Source organism: Bufo bufo, chromosome 2 (genome assembly GCF_905171765.1).
Source record: "Bufo bufo chromosome 2, aBufBuf1.1, whole genome shotgun sequence".
NCBI classification, from domain to species: domain Eukaryota; kingdom Metazoa; phylum Chordata; class Amphibia; order Anura; family Bufonidae; genus Bufo; species Bufo bufo.
Window position 1 is genome coordinate 675828660 of NC_053390.1, and position 14605 is coordinate 675843264.

The 14605-nt window shown below is 41.8% G+C and overlaps 1 protein-coding gene across 1 annotated transcript in view; it reads right to left on the bottom strand.

The window, feature by feature from the left end:
- Positions 1-14605, bottom strand: part of TMEM192 (transmembrane protein 192) — a 94318-nt gene that overhangs the window by 58684 nt on the left and 21029 nt on the right. The window contains exon 2 of the mRNA XM_040418636.1: positions 877-1023. Within this exon, the coding sequence (XP_040274570.1) occupies positions 877-1023 (147 nt within the window). The remainder of the gene's footprint in view (positions 1-876; positions 1024-14605) is intronic.

Below are 14605 nucleotides of genomic sequence, written 5' to 3' on the forward strand. Positions count from 1 at the left end.
GCATAGAAGCTCAGGACAACCACCCAGATCCTCGAGGACATGAGCAGCAGGGTGACAGCCAGCATTTCTGGTCACATGTCACACTGTAAGCAAGCCTCGGCACCGTTCTGAGGGATATGTGAGGAGCTAATGGATTTATCTCATTATTCTTCACTTGTGAGGGGCAGTCCCCAGAGGTGAAGCAGCGCCCACCTGCCTTTTGATCGAGACGCCCAGACATCTTTCCTGGCCCTGATAATCTGGTCCCTGTGCTGCTGCTGCTGCTCCGAGTAGCGATGCAAGCGCTAAAGCTCAAATTCGACTCATCAGGTCTAGGCTAGATCTATGGCCACGGAACACAAAGGTGGGCACTTCTTCACCAAGCCCCTCACAAGTAAAGAACTCTTGTTAAAAAGACAAATCGATGCACTTATCCCTATGTTTGAGGAGTAAGGTGCCATTACACAGCCATGGCTAGCACTCACAATTTACCGCTCCTTGCCAGCTGCACCTGGATTTGCCATGGCTGGAGACTGGAAGTCCTGGTGCACCTGGCACAAGCTGAGGGGGACGTCTAATCGCACCCATGGTCAGACAAGACTGAGGGGGGAGGCAGGGCGCTGTAAGTGACCAGGTGTCAGAAAGAAGCAGTCTCATAAGGATAGCACCGATTCTGTGCCAAAGACCAGGCCTCCCACTGTTTTTAATGGGGGTTGCAATGCAGTAAATGCAGCCTAGGGTTTATGTTGCGCAGTTTTCAAGACTGTGCCAATAATGTATAGGTCCATTGTGGCACGGTAACTATGCGGACCCCTCGCAAAGCTGCAGCGGGAGCCTGCTCACAGTTTAGCTACACCTACAGCAGGTCATAATGAAAAGCCAGGGTAGAAACCGTACCTGTACTAGTAGAAGAATAACGCTGACCGTGACTGTAGGGACAGGGTAGAACAACGGTCGGATATCAGAATGAAGTTTCTGTGACGGTAGGAGAGGGGCGTCCAGTAAACAGTCGTCATCGGCACTCTGGGTCAGCTCTCCAGAACTCTGCAACAGAAAAGAAGAAGAGTCATTATTACCAATCTACCCACTAAAGATGGAAATACACCCATTACAGTAACCTTATGCGTGCCTCGTATGCCTCTACCAATGACTAAAAGAAAGGGGCTACTAAGAAACTGTGCCCATTCAGCTTCTGGTGGGAGAGCCGAATATGGATCATAGGATATATATCGTATGTCCCATCTGATTGAACTGACGGCAGTTGGCACAAAGCCCATTATTGTAGTGATCGAAGGGGGTCTCTGGCGCAGTCCTCTCCCACCAAGTGATAACTTCTGACTGATGATAAGTGCACTTTACAAATCATGGCGATCGCAGGATAGTTTTCAAGACAAGGAAAGCAAATATAAATATGAAAAAAATAAAAGGCAATCCAGGCATATACTAGAGAATCAATACCAGAAGAGCTACCTTTTGGCATAAGCCTGCCATGTACAGATCTTTTTCTGACAGTGTAGGTCAATACTCTTCTAAAACGGAAACCACAAGAAAACATATAAAATGCAACTGCACAGCGGCTCCGATTTGCAGAATGCAAGAAGCAGAAAACATAACTAGCAGTTTGTAATCATGTCACTTTAATTAAACGCCTCACTTTACTTCCATAGCTCAATTCGTTTATCAAAGCGTTCAAATGCAGTCTACATTCTCCCCACTAGAGGTCAGTATACTATCAGAAATGCATCTCTAATCAGAGAGCACACTGCAAAAACTACCAAGAAAAAGCTCTGGGGGAGATTCAGACAACCCTATGTGCCAGAAAACTAGCATAAGAAAAGTCACAAATGACAAATCCCAGGTTGTGGGTTCTTAAATATTTGTGCACATCTGGGGGTCATTTATGATCAGAAATACACCTATATTAGGTGTATTTCTGGCGTAGTTGGCAATCTGCAACTTTTCCCATCTCATACCAGGTCTAAAAAAATGGGAGTGGTGTGGATGGGGAAGGGGACCGGCAGGCCGTCTCGGTCATCAATTTCTACGTAGGCACTGGATACGCTGAAGTTATGTAGAGGCCACGGCAGATCCACCGCTAGGGGCTTATCAAGACCGGCTTCTAAAAGGCCCGTCTCCATAACTGACCCCAATGTTTGTACGCCACCCTTGCCACTTGGCAGATCCAGCGTCATTTAAGCCAGTTTTTTGGCTACGAGCTGGCATAGATTTCATTCTAGGTGTGCGGACTGTCAGAGGATGCGCTTCATTTATGACATGGCGGCCACATTACATTCTCCCTACATCAAGACCGATGTGGAAAACACCATTCTTGATAAATCGCCCTTTCTGTATAAAGATGAATCCAGAGACCTGACAAGAAGTCTTTAGCCATTCCTGAAAACTCCTCTATTTTTAGATTTCTGTTGAATACTGCGATTCCCATATGTACTAGATGTACGTTCACACAATGCAGATTTGCTGCAGAAACTTCTGCGATTGTCCCATAAATCTGAATGGGGTTTATGAAAATGCTTGCAAATGCTGCAGAGTGAACCGCAGATGTATTCAGCTTCTGTAACAAATCTGCCAGATGTGAACGTGGTAAATTTAATATTTGGTCCCGCCACACGTTGCAGATTACGGTACGTGTGGTTTTAGAGTCAGATTTTCGTGCACGTGTAATACTGTACAAGAAAAGTGATTGAGATCTGCCAAATCTCATGTACACATTGGGGGTCATTTACCAAGGGACTTACGACTTTGTTGGCTAGCGGTGCGACTATATTTAGTCTTTCGCCATGTTCAACAATTGGCATGGGGGAAAGTGGGGCATGTTCCGGCACTGGCAAATTTAGTAACATTGTGCCTGGCCTAAAAACCCGTTTCCAGGCATAAGACTGTTATAGGGAAGCCTAATGTATGATGAGGCACGTGTTGCACACCGCGGGTCCGCAAAAACCAGCACTGACCATCATGGTGTGGATCCATTGACGTCAATAAGTCTGCAAAACGTCCTATCTTTTGTGGTGCGGAGGCACGGACGTGGAAGCCCTTCCATGTGCTTCAGTGTCTGTGCCTCCACAGGCTCTCTTTCATTGCATCTTGAATTCAACGGGTCCACACCGCCATGTGGAGTGCCCACAGCCGATGCCCGTGTTTTGCAGACCGTCTTGGCAGCCCCACGGTCACTTACAGGAGGCCCAAAAACGGACCAAAACTGCAATACAGTGCGGATTTATGCCCGGTTTTGTTGCGGACTTCACGCGTCGCATCGTGTGCAGATACCATAAGGACGCCTTCACACACACATGATTTTGTTGGAGAACATTTTTTTGCGACAGAAAGTCAGTTCCATTCATGTGAGGAACAGGGTCATTTTGGTAGGAAGCACATGGATTTCTGCAAACCCCGTTCAGATGAATGGAATGGATTCTCAGTCGCAGAGAATTTTCTGCAGCAATATCTGCCGTATGTGAAGGCATCCATATTAATTCGGATTGGAAGAAAATGCAAGGCTAACAAGATGGGCGATTTCAGATGGAGAAATGATAATGTTCGGTGTCTGTCACCGTTAGAGATGAATCAAATAGACTTGGGATGAAACATCCGAAGTTGATTCGCATAAAACTTCGTTCCAATACTGTACGAAGCAGGAGCTCCGTACAGTATTAGAATGTATTGGCTCCGATGAGCCGAAGTTATTACCTCGCATAATAACTTCAGAAATTAATTTGTACTGTAAAAAAACATTTCCCGAACTCAGGTTCGGTCCCCAGGTACCACTTGGAACCGAACCAGAGTTCGGGATTTTTTTAGAGTACAAATTAATTTCTGAAGTTATTATGCGAGGTAATAACTTCGGCTCATCTGAGCCAATACATTCTAACACTGTACGGAGCTCCTGCTCCATACAGTATTGGAACGAAGTTTTATGCGAATCTACTTCGGATGTTTCATCCAAAGTCGATTCGCTCATCCCTAGTGACCGTATACGATTTACTGCAGCACTGGTAAGGAACAAATAATGATGCAGGGAGCAGTTTAGGAAACGTCGCCCTATCTTGGGTAACATTTGAACTGCATGTAGTGCTGAGATGATGCAGAGCGCTACTAACAAGACATTCAGATTCTAGAACGTTCCTTCAGCACTTCAAACCCTTATCAGATCATAATCTCCATGGGTTTGTTAAATCCAGAGTGGACCGCTTAAACTGGTTTTCAGTAAAATTCAATCAGGTAACATACGAGTCATGAGTCACGTCCAATGAGTTCTAAAATGGAGTTAGATATTAACCAGCATTGTGCCACTGCAAAGGGCCAACATCAGGAACACTGGCTCACATGGGAGAACTAGAAACATCCCAACAGAATTCACCTTAACTTTTAATAAACTGGGTAAAGCCTAACATCATTCAAAACTGGAATATTTTACTAAAAAGCCATGTTTTATTTGAGTTCACTAAAGACAGTGACACAGAAGGTTTAGGCCTAGTTCACACTTTCAGTGTTTGGTCAGTGATTTCCATCAATTATTAAAGTTCTGAACTTGTTCTGGGTTTTTGAGCTCCACCTCCCAATCACTGATGGAAATCACTGACCAAATCACAGACGTGTGAACTAGGCCTTAGGCTGGATTCACTTTTTTTTTTTTTTATGGCATTTTTGCAGTTTGACACTTTAAAAAAATTTGTGCGGTTAAAGTGCCACCTCCAGATGTTAGCTTAAAGTCTTAGGCCTCTTTCACACGGGCGTTGCGGGAAAATGTGCGGGTGCGTTGCGGGAACACCCGCGATTTTTCCGCGCGAGTGCAAAACATTGTAATGCGTTTTGTACGCGCGTGAGAAAAATCGCGCATGTTTGGTACCCGAACTTCTTCACAGAAGTTCGGGCTTGGGATCGGTGTTCTGTAAATAGTATTATTTTCCCTTATAACATGGGAAAATAATAGCATTCTGAATACAGAATGCAAAGTAAAATAGCGCTGGAGGGGTTAAGTCCACTTGATAGCGCAGCCGGCATCTGCTTCTGTATTCTTTCTTTAGGACCTGGGTAAAGGACCTTTGATGACGTCACTCCGGTCATCACATGGTACGTCACATGATCTTTTACCATGGTGAATCACCATGGTAGAAGATCATGTGACGTACCATGTGATGACCGGAGTGACGTCATCAAAGGTCCTGTAACTGTATTTAACGCTCACCATAGGTCCTTCAACAAAGGAGACACAAGGAGATGCCGGGCTACGCGAGCAAGTGGATTAAGGCGAGTTAAATTATTATTTATTTATTTTTAACCCCTCCAGCGCTATTTTACTTTGCATTCTGTATTCAGAATGCTATTATTTTCCCTTATAACCATGTTATAAGGGAAAATAATAATGATCGGGTCTCCATCCCGATCGTCTCCTAGCAACCGTGCGTGAAAATCGCACTGCATCCGCACTTGCTTGCGGATGCTTGCGATTTTCACGCAACCCCATTCACTTCTATGGGGCCTGCGTTGCGTGAAAAACGCAGAATATAGCGCATGCTGCGATTTTCACGCAACGCATAAGTGATGCGTGAAAATCACCGCTCATCTGAACAGCCCCATAGAAATGAATGGGTCGGTATTCAGTGCGGGTGCAATGCGTTCAACTCACGCATCGCATCCGCGCGGAATACTCGCCCGTGTAAAAGGGGCCTTAGGCCTCTTTCACACGGGAGAGATTTCCGAGCGGGTGCAATGCGTGAGGTGAACGCATTGCACGCGCACTGAATCCGGACCGATTCATTTCTATGGGGCTGTGCACATGAGCAGATATCTTCATGCAACGCAGGCCCCATAGAAGTGAATGGGGCTGAGTGACAATCGTAAGAAACCGCAAGCAAGTGCGGATGCGGTGCGATTTTCACACACGGTTGATAGGAGACGATCGGGATGGGGACCCGATCATTATTATCTTCCCTTATAACATGGTTATAAGGGAAAATAGCATTCTTAATACAGAATGCTAAGTAAATTAGGGATAGAGGGGTTAAAAAAAATAAAAAAATAATTTAACTCACCTTAATCCACTTGTTCGCGCAGCCCGGCTTCTCTTCTATCCTTATCTTTGCTGTGCAGTAGGGAAAGGACCTGTGGTGACGTCACTGCGCTCATCACATGGTCCGTCACATGATCCATCACATGATGATTTATCATTTGATGGACCATTTGATGAGCGCTGTGATGTCATCAAAAGGTCCTTTACCCAGGTCCTGAAGAAAGAAGAGAAGCCGAGCTGCGCAAACAAGTAGATTAAGGGGAGTTAAATAATTTTTATTTTATTTTTAACCCCTCCAGCCCTATTTTACTATGCATTCTGTATTAAGAATGCTATTATTTTCCCTTATAACCATGTTATAAGGGAAAATAATACAATCTACACAACACCTAACCCAAACCCGAACTTCTGTGGTTCAGGCTTGGGTACCAAACATGCCAATTTTTCTCACGCACGTGCAAAACGCATTAAAATGTTTTGCACTCACGCGACGCACCCGCATCTTATCCGGCCCAAATCCATGACGCCCGTGTGAAAGAGGCCTTAGGCTTCTTTCACGTAAGCAATGCAGAATGGGTTTGGGTCTTTTCAGTAAAAAACTGATTGCTTAGCACGAAAGTTGAATCAGTTGTGTCTGTGACTGTGTTCAGTGTTTCAGTTTTTCCCCCAGAAGGATTGTATCTTTTTTCATGCACGTAAAAAATAACTGGAGAATAAAGGCTGATTTACACTGGGCATCTAGAAGTAGATTGTTGGCAAAGAAGCTTTTCTTCCCGACAGTCAGCTGATTGTTCAGTGAAGGAGACAGCTGCATTTACATGCATGATCTCCTCCACTGTATGAGGAAAAGCGGTTGCTATTGCGATCGCCTGTCCTCATACAGCTGCACGGTTTCGGGGCAGCAGATCGTTGTTTAGAATATTCGTTCCATATAATCTGCCTGAAAATAACCCGTCTAAATCCACCTTAACACTCAGCATCTCCCAGCAAGCATCAGTGAAAAATGGACAGTCCTTCAGTGTGCTTTAGTTATTTTCATTGACCCATTTACTTGAATGGACCAGTCCTGCGTGAAAAATGGAGGAAGATACAACGAGATGCAATGTTTTTCTGAACAGGCAGATGGCCAGTGAAAAACAATGCTCATGTGCATACACCCGTCAGAATCCGGTCTGAATTCTGTCCATCTGCAAAACAGACAGCATCTAGGTGGAAAAAACACTTGTTTGAAATAAGCCTTCATCAGTTCTTCATGCGGGATCGGTCCAATGAAGTCAATGGATCAATGGGAAAAAAAAGAAAAACTGACAGCACATAGATGGCATCCGGATGCAGTCTGTTCTTCACTGATAATTGCTCGAAATTAATTCAGGTGGATGTAAAACTATTGCAATCCTGACATGAAAACAAACAATTGGAGTCTTTTATTAAGTTTTTTTTTTAAAATTTTTTAAACTAAAATAAAATAGTCAAACCGCAGGTCAATTCAGACCTGCGGTTTGCGGCTTTTCAATGTTGCGGCGGAGCCATCGAGTCCCCATGGGGCTGTAGGGGGGACCCAATGACATGGAAGGCAGCGCGATGCCTTCCTTAGGCATCGGTGCTGCCTTCCTGTGACGAGCCTGTGAGATCCAGCCCCCTGGATCTCACAGGCCGGAAGCTGTATGAGTTATACACACAGTATTACTCATACAGCCAATGCATTCCAATACAGAAGTATTGGAATGCATTGCAAAAGGGATTAGACCCCCAAAAGTTGAAGTCCCAAAGTGGGACAAAAAATAAAGTAAAAAAAAAAAAGAAGTTGAAAAAATAAAGTTTTACCCCCAAATAATTTTAAGTTTCAAGTAAAAACAAAAACGTAATTTTCCCCAAATCAAGTAAAAAGAAAATTGGGAAAAAAAAATAGGGGAAATTTAAAAAAAAAAAGTTGACATATTCGGTATCGCCGCGTCCGTATCGACCGGCTCTATAAACATATCAAATGACCTAACCCCTCAGATGAACACCGTAAAAGATAAAAAAGAAAAACTGTGCTAAATAAACCATTTTTTTGTCACCTTACATCACAAAAAGTACAACAGTAAGCGATCAAAAAGGCATTTGCCCACCAAAATAGTACCAAACGGTCACCTCATCCCGCAAAAAATGAGCCCCTACCTAAGACAATCGCCTAAAAAAAATAAAAAATAAAAAAATATGGCTCAGAATATGGAGACACTAAAACATAATTTTTTTGTATTAAAAAAGCTGTTATTGGGTAAAACTTAAGTAAATAAAAAGAAAAATTATACATATCAGGTATCGCCGCGTCCGTAATAACCTGCTCTATAAAAATATCACATGACATAACCCCTCAGGTGAACACCGTAAAAAATAAAAATTGTGCTAAATAAACCATTTTTTGTCACCTTATATCACAAAAAGTGTAATAGCAAGCGATCAAAAAGTCATACGCACCACAAAATAGTGCCAATCAAACCTTCATCTCATCCCACAAAAAAATGAGACCCTACCTAAGATAATTGCCCAAAAACTGAAAAAAAAAAAAAAAAATCTATGGCTCTCAGACTATGGAGACACTAAAACATGATTTTTTTTGTTAGAAAATCATTGTGTAAAACTTACATAAATAAAAAAAAAAATTGTATACATATTAGGTATCGCAACATCCGTGACAACCTGCTCTATTAAAATACCAGATGATCTAACCTGTCTTGTTACCTTGCCTCACAAAAAGTGTAATATAGACAAACCAAAAATCATGTACCCTAAACTAGTACAAACAAAACTTCCACCCAATCCCGTAGTTTCGAAAATGGGGCCCGTACAGCAGTTTACGACCACATATGGGGCGTGTCTGTAAGCTACAGAATCAGGGCTATAAATATTGAGTTTTGTTTTGCTGATAACCCTTGCTTTGTAACTGGAAAAAAAAATTTAAATAGAAAATCTGCCAAAAAAGTGAAATTTTGAAATTGTATCTCTATTTTCCATTAATTCTTGTGGAACACCTAAAGGGTTAACAACGTTTGTAAAATCAGTTTTGAATAACTTGAGGGGTGTAGTTTATAGAATGGGGTCATTTTGGGCGTTTTCTATTATGTAAGCCTCACAAAATAACTTCAGACCTGAACTGGTCCTTAACCACCTCAGCCCCTATAGCTTAAACACCCTTAAAGACCAGGCCACTTTTTACACTTCTGACCTACCCTACTTTCACCGTTTATTGCTCGGTCATGCAACTTACCACCCAAATGAATTTTACCTCCTTTTCTTCTCACTAATAGAGCTTTCATTTGGTGGTATTTCATTGCTGCTGACATTTTTACTTTTTTTGTTATTAATCGAAATTTAACGATTTTTTTGCAAAAAAATGAAATTTTTCACTTTCAGTTGTAAAATTTTGCAAAAAAAACAACATCCATATATGCATTTTTCTCTAAATTTATTGTTCTACATGTCTTTGATTAAAAAAAAATGGTTTGGGTAAAAAAAAAAAAATGGTTTGGGTAAAAGTTATAGCGTTTACAAACTGTGGTACAAAAATGTGAATTTCCGCTTTTTGAAGCAGCTCTGACTTTCTGAGCACCTGTCATGTTTCCTGAGGTTCTACAATGCCCAGACAGTACAAACACCCCACAAATGACCCCATTTCAGAAAGAAGACACCCTAAGGTATTCGCTGATGGGCATAGTGAGTTCATAGAACTTTTTATTTTTTGTCACAAGTTAGTGGAAAATGATGATTTTTTTTTATTTTTTATTTTTTTCTTACAAAGTCTCATATTCCACTAACTTGTGACAAAAAATAAAAACTTCCATGAACTCACTATGCCCATCAGCGAATACCTTGGGGTGTCTTCTTTCCAAAATGGGGTCACTTGTGGGGTAGTTATACTGCCCTAGCATTCTAGGGGCCCAAATGTGTGGTAAGTAGTTTGAAATCAAAATGTGTAAAAAATGACCGGTGAAATCCGAAAGGTGCTCTTTGGAATGTGGGCCCCTTTGCCCACCTAGGCTGCAAAAAAGTGCCACACATGTGGTATCGCCGTACTCAGGAGAAGTTGGGGAATGTGTTTTGGGGTGTCATTTTACATATACCCATGCTGGGTGAGATAAATATCTTGGTCAAATGCCAACTTTGTATAAAAAAATAAATAAAAAAAAATGGGAAAAGTTGTATTTTGCGAAGAAATCTCTCACCTAGCATGGGTATATGTAAAATGACACCCCAAAACAAATTGCTCAACTTCTCCTGAGCACAGCGATACCACGTGTGTGACACTTTTTTGCAGCCTAGGTGGGCAAAGGGGCCCACATTCCAAAGAGCACCTTTCGGATTTCACCGGCCATTTTTTACAGATTTTGATTTCAAACCACTTCTCACGCATTCGGCCCCTAAAATGCCAGGGCAGTATAACTACCCCACAAGTGACCCCATTTTGGAAGAAGACACCCCAAGGTATTTCGTGATGGGCATAGTGAGTTCATGGAAGTTTTTATTTTTTGTCACAAGTTAGTGGAATGAGAGACTTTGTAAGGAAAAAAATAAAAATAAGAAAAAATCATCATTTTCCGCTAACTTGTGACAAAAAATATAAAATTCTAGGAACTCGCCATGCCCCTCACGGAATACCTTGGGGTGTCTTCTTTCCAAAATGGGGTCACTTGTGGGGTAGTTATACTGCCCTGGCATTTTCCAGGGGCCCTAATGTGTGGTAAGTAGGTAAATGACCTGTGAAATCCTAAAGATGCTCTTTGGAATGTGGGCCCCTTTGCCCACCTAGGCTGCAAAAAAGTGTCACACATGTGGTATCGCCGTATTCAGGAGAAGTTGGGCAATGTGTTTTGGGGTGTCTTTTTACATATACTCATGCTGGGTGAGAGAAATATCTCGGCAAAAGACAACTTTTCCCATTTTTTATACAAAGTTGGCATTTGACCAAGATATTTATCTCACCCAGCATGGGTATATGTAAAATGACACCCCAAAACACATTGCCCAACTTCTCCTGAGTACGGCGATACCAGATGTGTGACACTTTTTTGCAGCCTAGATGCGCAAAGGGGCCCACATTCCTTTTATGAGGGCATTTTTAGACATTTGGATCCCAGACTTCTTCTCACGCTTTAGGGCCCCTAGAATGCCAGGGCAGTATAAATACCCCACATGTGACCCCATTTTGGAAAGAAGACACCCCAAGGCATTCAATGAGGGGCATGGCGAGTTCATAGAATTTATTTTTTTTTGGCACAAGTTAGCGGAAATTGATATTTATTTATTTTTCTCACAAAGTCTCCCTTTCCGCTAACTTGGGACAAAAATTTAAATCTTTCATGGACTCAATATGCCCCTCACGGAATACCTTGGGGTGTCTTCTTTCCGAAATGGGGTCACATGTGGGGTATTTATACTGCCCTCGCATTCTAGGGGCCCTAAAGCGTGAGAAGAAGTCTGGAATATAAATGTCGAAAAAATTTTACGCATTTGGATTCCGTGAGGGGTATGGTGAGTTCATGTGAGATTTTATTTTTTGACACAAGTTAGTGGAATATGAGACTTTGTAAGAAAAAAAAATAATAATTTCCGCTAACTTGGGCCAAAAAAAATTCTGAATGGAGCCTTACAGGGGGGTGATCAATGACAGGGGGGTGATCAATGAGTCTATATGGGGTGATCACCCCCCTGTCATTGATCACCCCCCCTATAAGGCTCCATTCAGATGTCCGTATGTGTTTTGCGGATCCGATCCATGCATCAGTGGATCCGTAAAAATCATACGGACATCTGAATGCAGCCTGACAGGGGGGTGATCAATGACAGGGGGGTGATCAGGGAGTCTATATGGGGTGATCACCTCCCTGTCATTGATCACCCCCCTATAAGGCTCCATTCAGATGTCCGTATGTGTTTTGCGGATCCGATCCATGTATCAGTGGATCCGTAAAAATCATACGGACATCTGAATGCAGCCTTACAGGGGGGTGATCAATGACAGGGGGGTGATCAATGACAGGGGGGTGATCAGGGAGTCTATATGGGGTGATCAGGGGTTAATAAGTGACAGGGGGGGGTGTAGTGTAGTGTAGTGGTGTTTGGTGCTACTTTACTGAGCTACCTGTGTCCTCTGGTGGGCGATCCAAACAAAGGGGACCACCAGAGGACCAGGTAGCAGGTATATTAGACGCTGTTATCAAAACAGCGTCTAATATACCTGTTGGGGGTTAAAAAAAATCACATCTCCAGCCTGCCAGCGAACGATCGCCGCTGGCAGGCTGGAGATCCACTCTCTTACCTTCCGTTCCTGTGAGCGCGCGCCTGTGTGCGCGCATTCACAGGAAATCTCGCGAGATGACGCGTAGATGCGTGACTCTGCGCAGGGCTGCCGCCTCCGGAACGCGATCCTGCGTTAGGCGGTCCGGAGGCGGTTAAAAAGTTGGTTTTTGAAAATTTCTGAGAAATTTCAAGGTTTACTTCTAAACTTCTAAGCCTTGTAACGTCCCCCAAAAATAAAATGTAATTCCCAAAATGATCCTATCATGAAGTAGACATATGGTGAATGTAAAGTAATAACTATTTTTGTAGGTAGAAATTGAAACTTGGAAATTTTTCTAAATAAAAAAAGATTTTTTTTTTTACTCCATTTTACCAGTGTCATGAAGTACAATATGTGACGAAAAAAACAATCTCAGAATGGCCTGGATAAGTCAAAGCGTTTTAAAGTATCACCACTTAAAGTGATACTGGTCAGATTTGCAAAAAATGGCCTGGTCCTTAAGGGGAAATAAGGCTGTGTCCTTAACCCCTTAAGGACTCAGCCCTATTTCACCTTAAGGACTTGGCCATTTTTTGCAAATCTGACCAGTGTCACTTTAAATGCTGATAACTTTAAAACGCTTTGACTTATCCAGGCCATTCTGAGATTGTTTTTGCATAAAAAAGTTTCAAAGTTTCAGTTTCTCTACTTCTGTAATACATAGTAATACCCCCAAAAATTGTGATGACTTTACATTCCCCATATGTCTACTTCATGTTTGAATTATTTTGGGAATGATATTTTATTTTTTGGGGATGTTACAAGGCTTAGAAGTTTAGAAGCAAATCTTGAATTTTTTTTTAGAAATTTACAAAAAACAAATTTTTAGGGACCACTACAGGTCTGAAGTCACTTTGCGAGGCTTACATAATAGAAACCGCCCAAAAATGACCCCATTCTATAAACTACACCCCTCAAGGTATTCAAAACTGATTTTACAAACTTCGTTAACCCTTTAGGTGTTGCACAAGAGTTATTGGCAAATGGGGATGAAATTTGAGAATTTCATTTTTTTGCCTAATTTTTCATTTTAACCCATTTTTTCCACTAACAAAGCAAGGGTTAACAGCCAAACAAGACTATCTTTATTGCCCTGACTCTGTCGTTTACAGAAACACCCCATATGTGTCCGTAAACTGCTTTACGGGCACACAGTAGGGCGTAGAGGGAAAGGTGCGCCATATGGTTTTTGGAAGCCAGATTTTGCTGGACAGTTTTTTTGACACCATGTCCCATTTGAAGCCCCCCTGGAGTAGAAACTCCATAAAAGTGACCCCATCTAAGAAATTACACCCCTCTAGGTATTCAAAACTGATTTTACTAACTTTGTTAACCCTTTAAGTGTTGCACAAGATTTAATGGAAAATAGAGATACAATTTCAAAATTTCATTTTTTGGGCAGATTTTCCATTTTAATATTTTTTTTCCAGTTACAAAGCAAGAGTTAACAGCCAAACAAAACTCAATATTTATGGCCCTGATTCTGTAGTTTACAGAAACACCCCATATGTGGTCGTAAACTACTGTACGGGCACACGGCAGAGCGCAGAAGGAAAGGAATGCCATACGGTTTTTGGAAGGCAGATTTTGCTGGACTGGTTTTTTTGACACCATGTCCCATTTGAAGCCCCCCTGATGCACCCCTAGAGTAGAAACTCCAAAAAAGTGACCCCATTTTAGAAACTACGGGATAGGGTGGCAGTTTTGTTGGTACTAGTTCAGGGTACATATGATTTTTGGTTGCTCTATATTACACTTTTTTGTGCGGCAAGATAAGAAAGCTTTTTTGACACTTTTTTTTTGTTATTTACAACATTCATCTGACAGGTTAGATCATGTGGTAATTTTATAGAGCAGGTTGTCACGGACGCGACGATACCTAATATGTATACAATTTTTTTTATTTATGTAAGTTTCACACAATGATTTCATTTTTAAAACAAAAAAAATGTTTTATTGTCTCCATAGTCTAAGAGCCATAGTTTTTTCAGTTTTTGGGCGATTATCTTAAGTAGGGTCTCATTTTTTGCGGGATGAGATGACGATTTGATTGGTACTTATTTTGGGGTGCATATGACTTTTTGATCGCTTGCTATTACACTTTTTGTGACGTAAGATGACAAAAAATTGCTTTTTTTTACACCGTTTTTATTTTTATTTTTTTACGGTGGTCATCTGAGGGGTTAGGTCATGTGATATTTTTATAGAGCCGGTCGATACAGACGCGGCGATACCTAATATGTATACTTTTTTTTTATTTATTTAAGTTTTACACAATG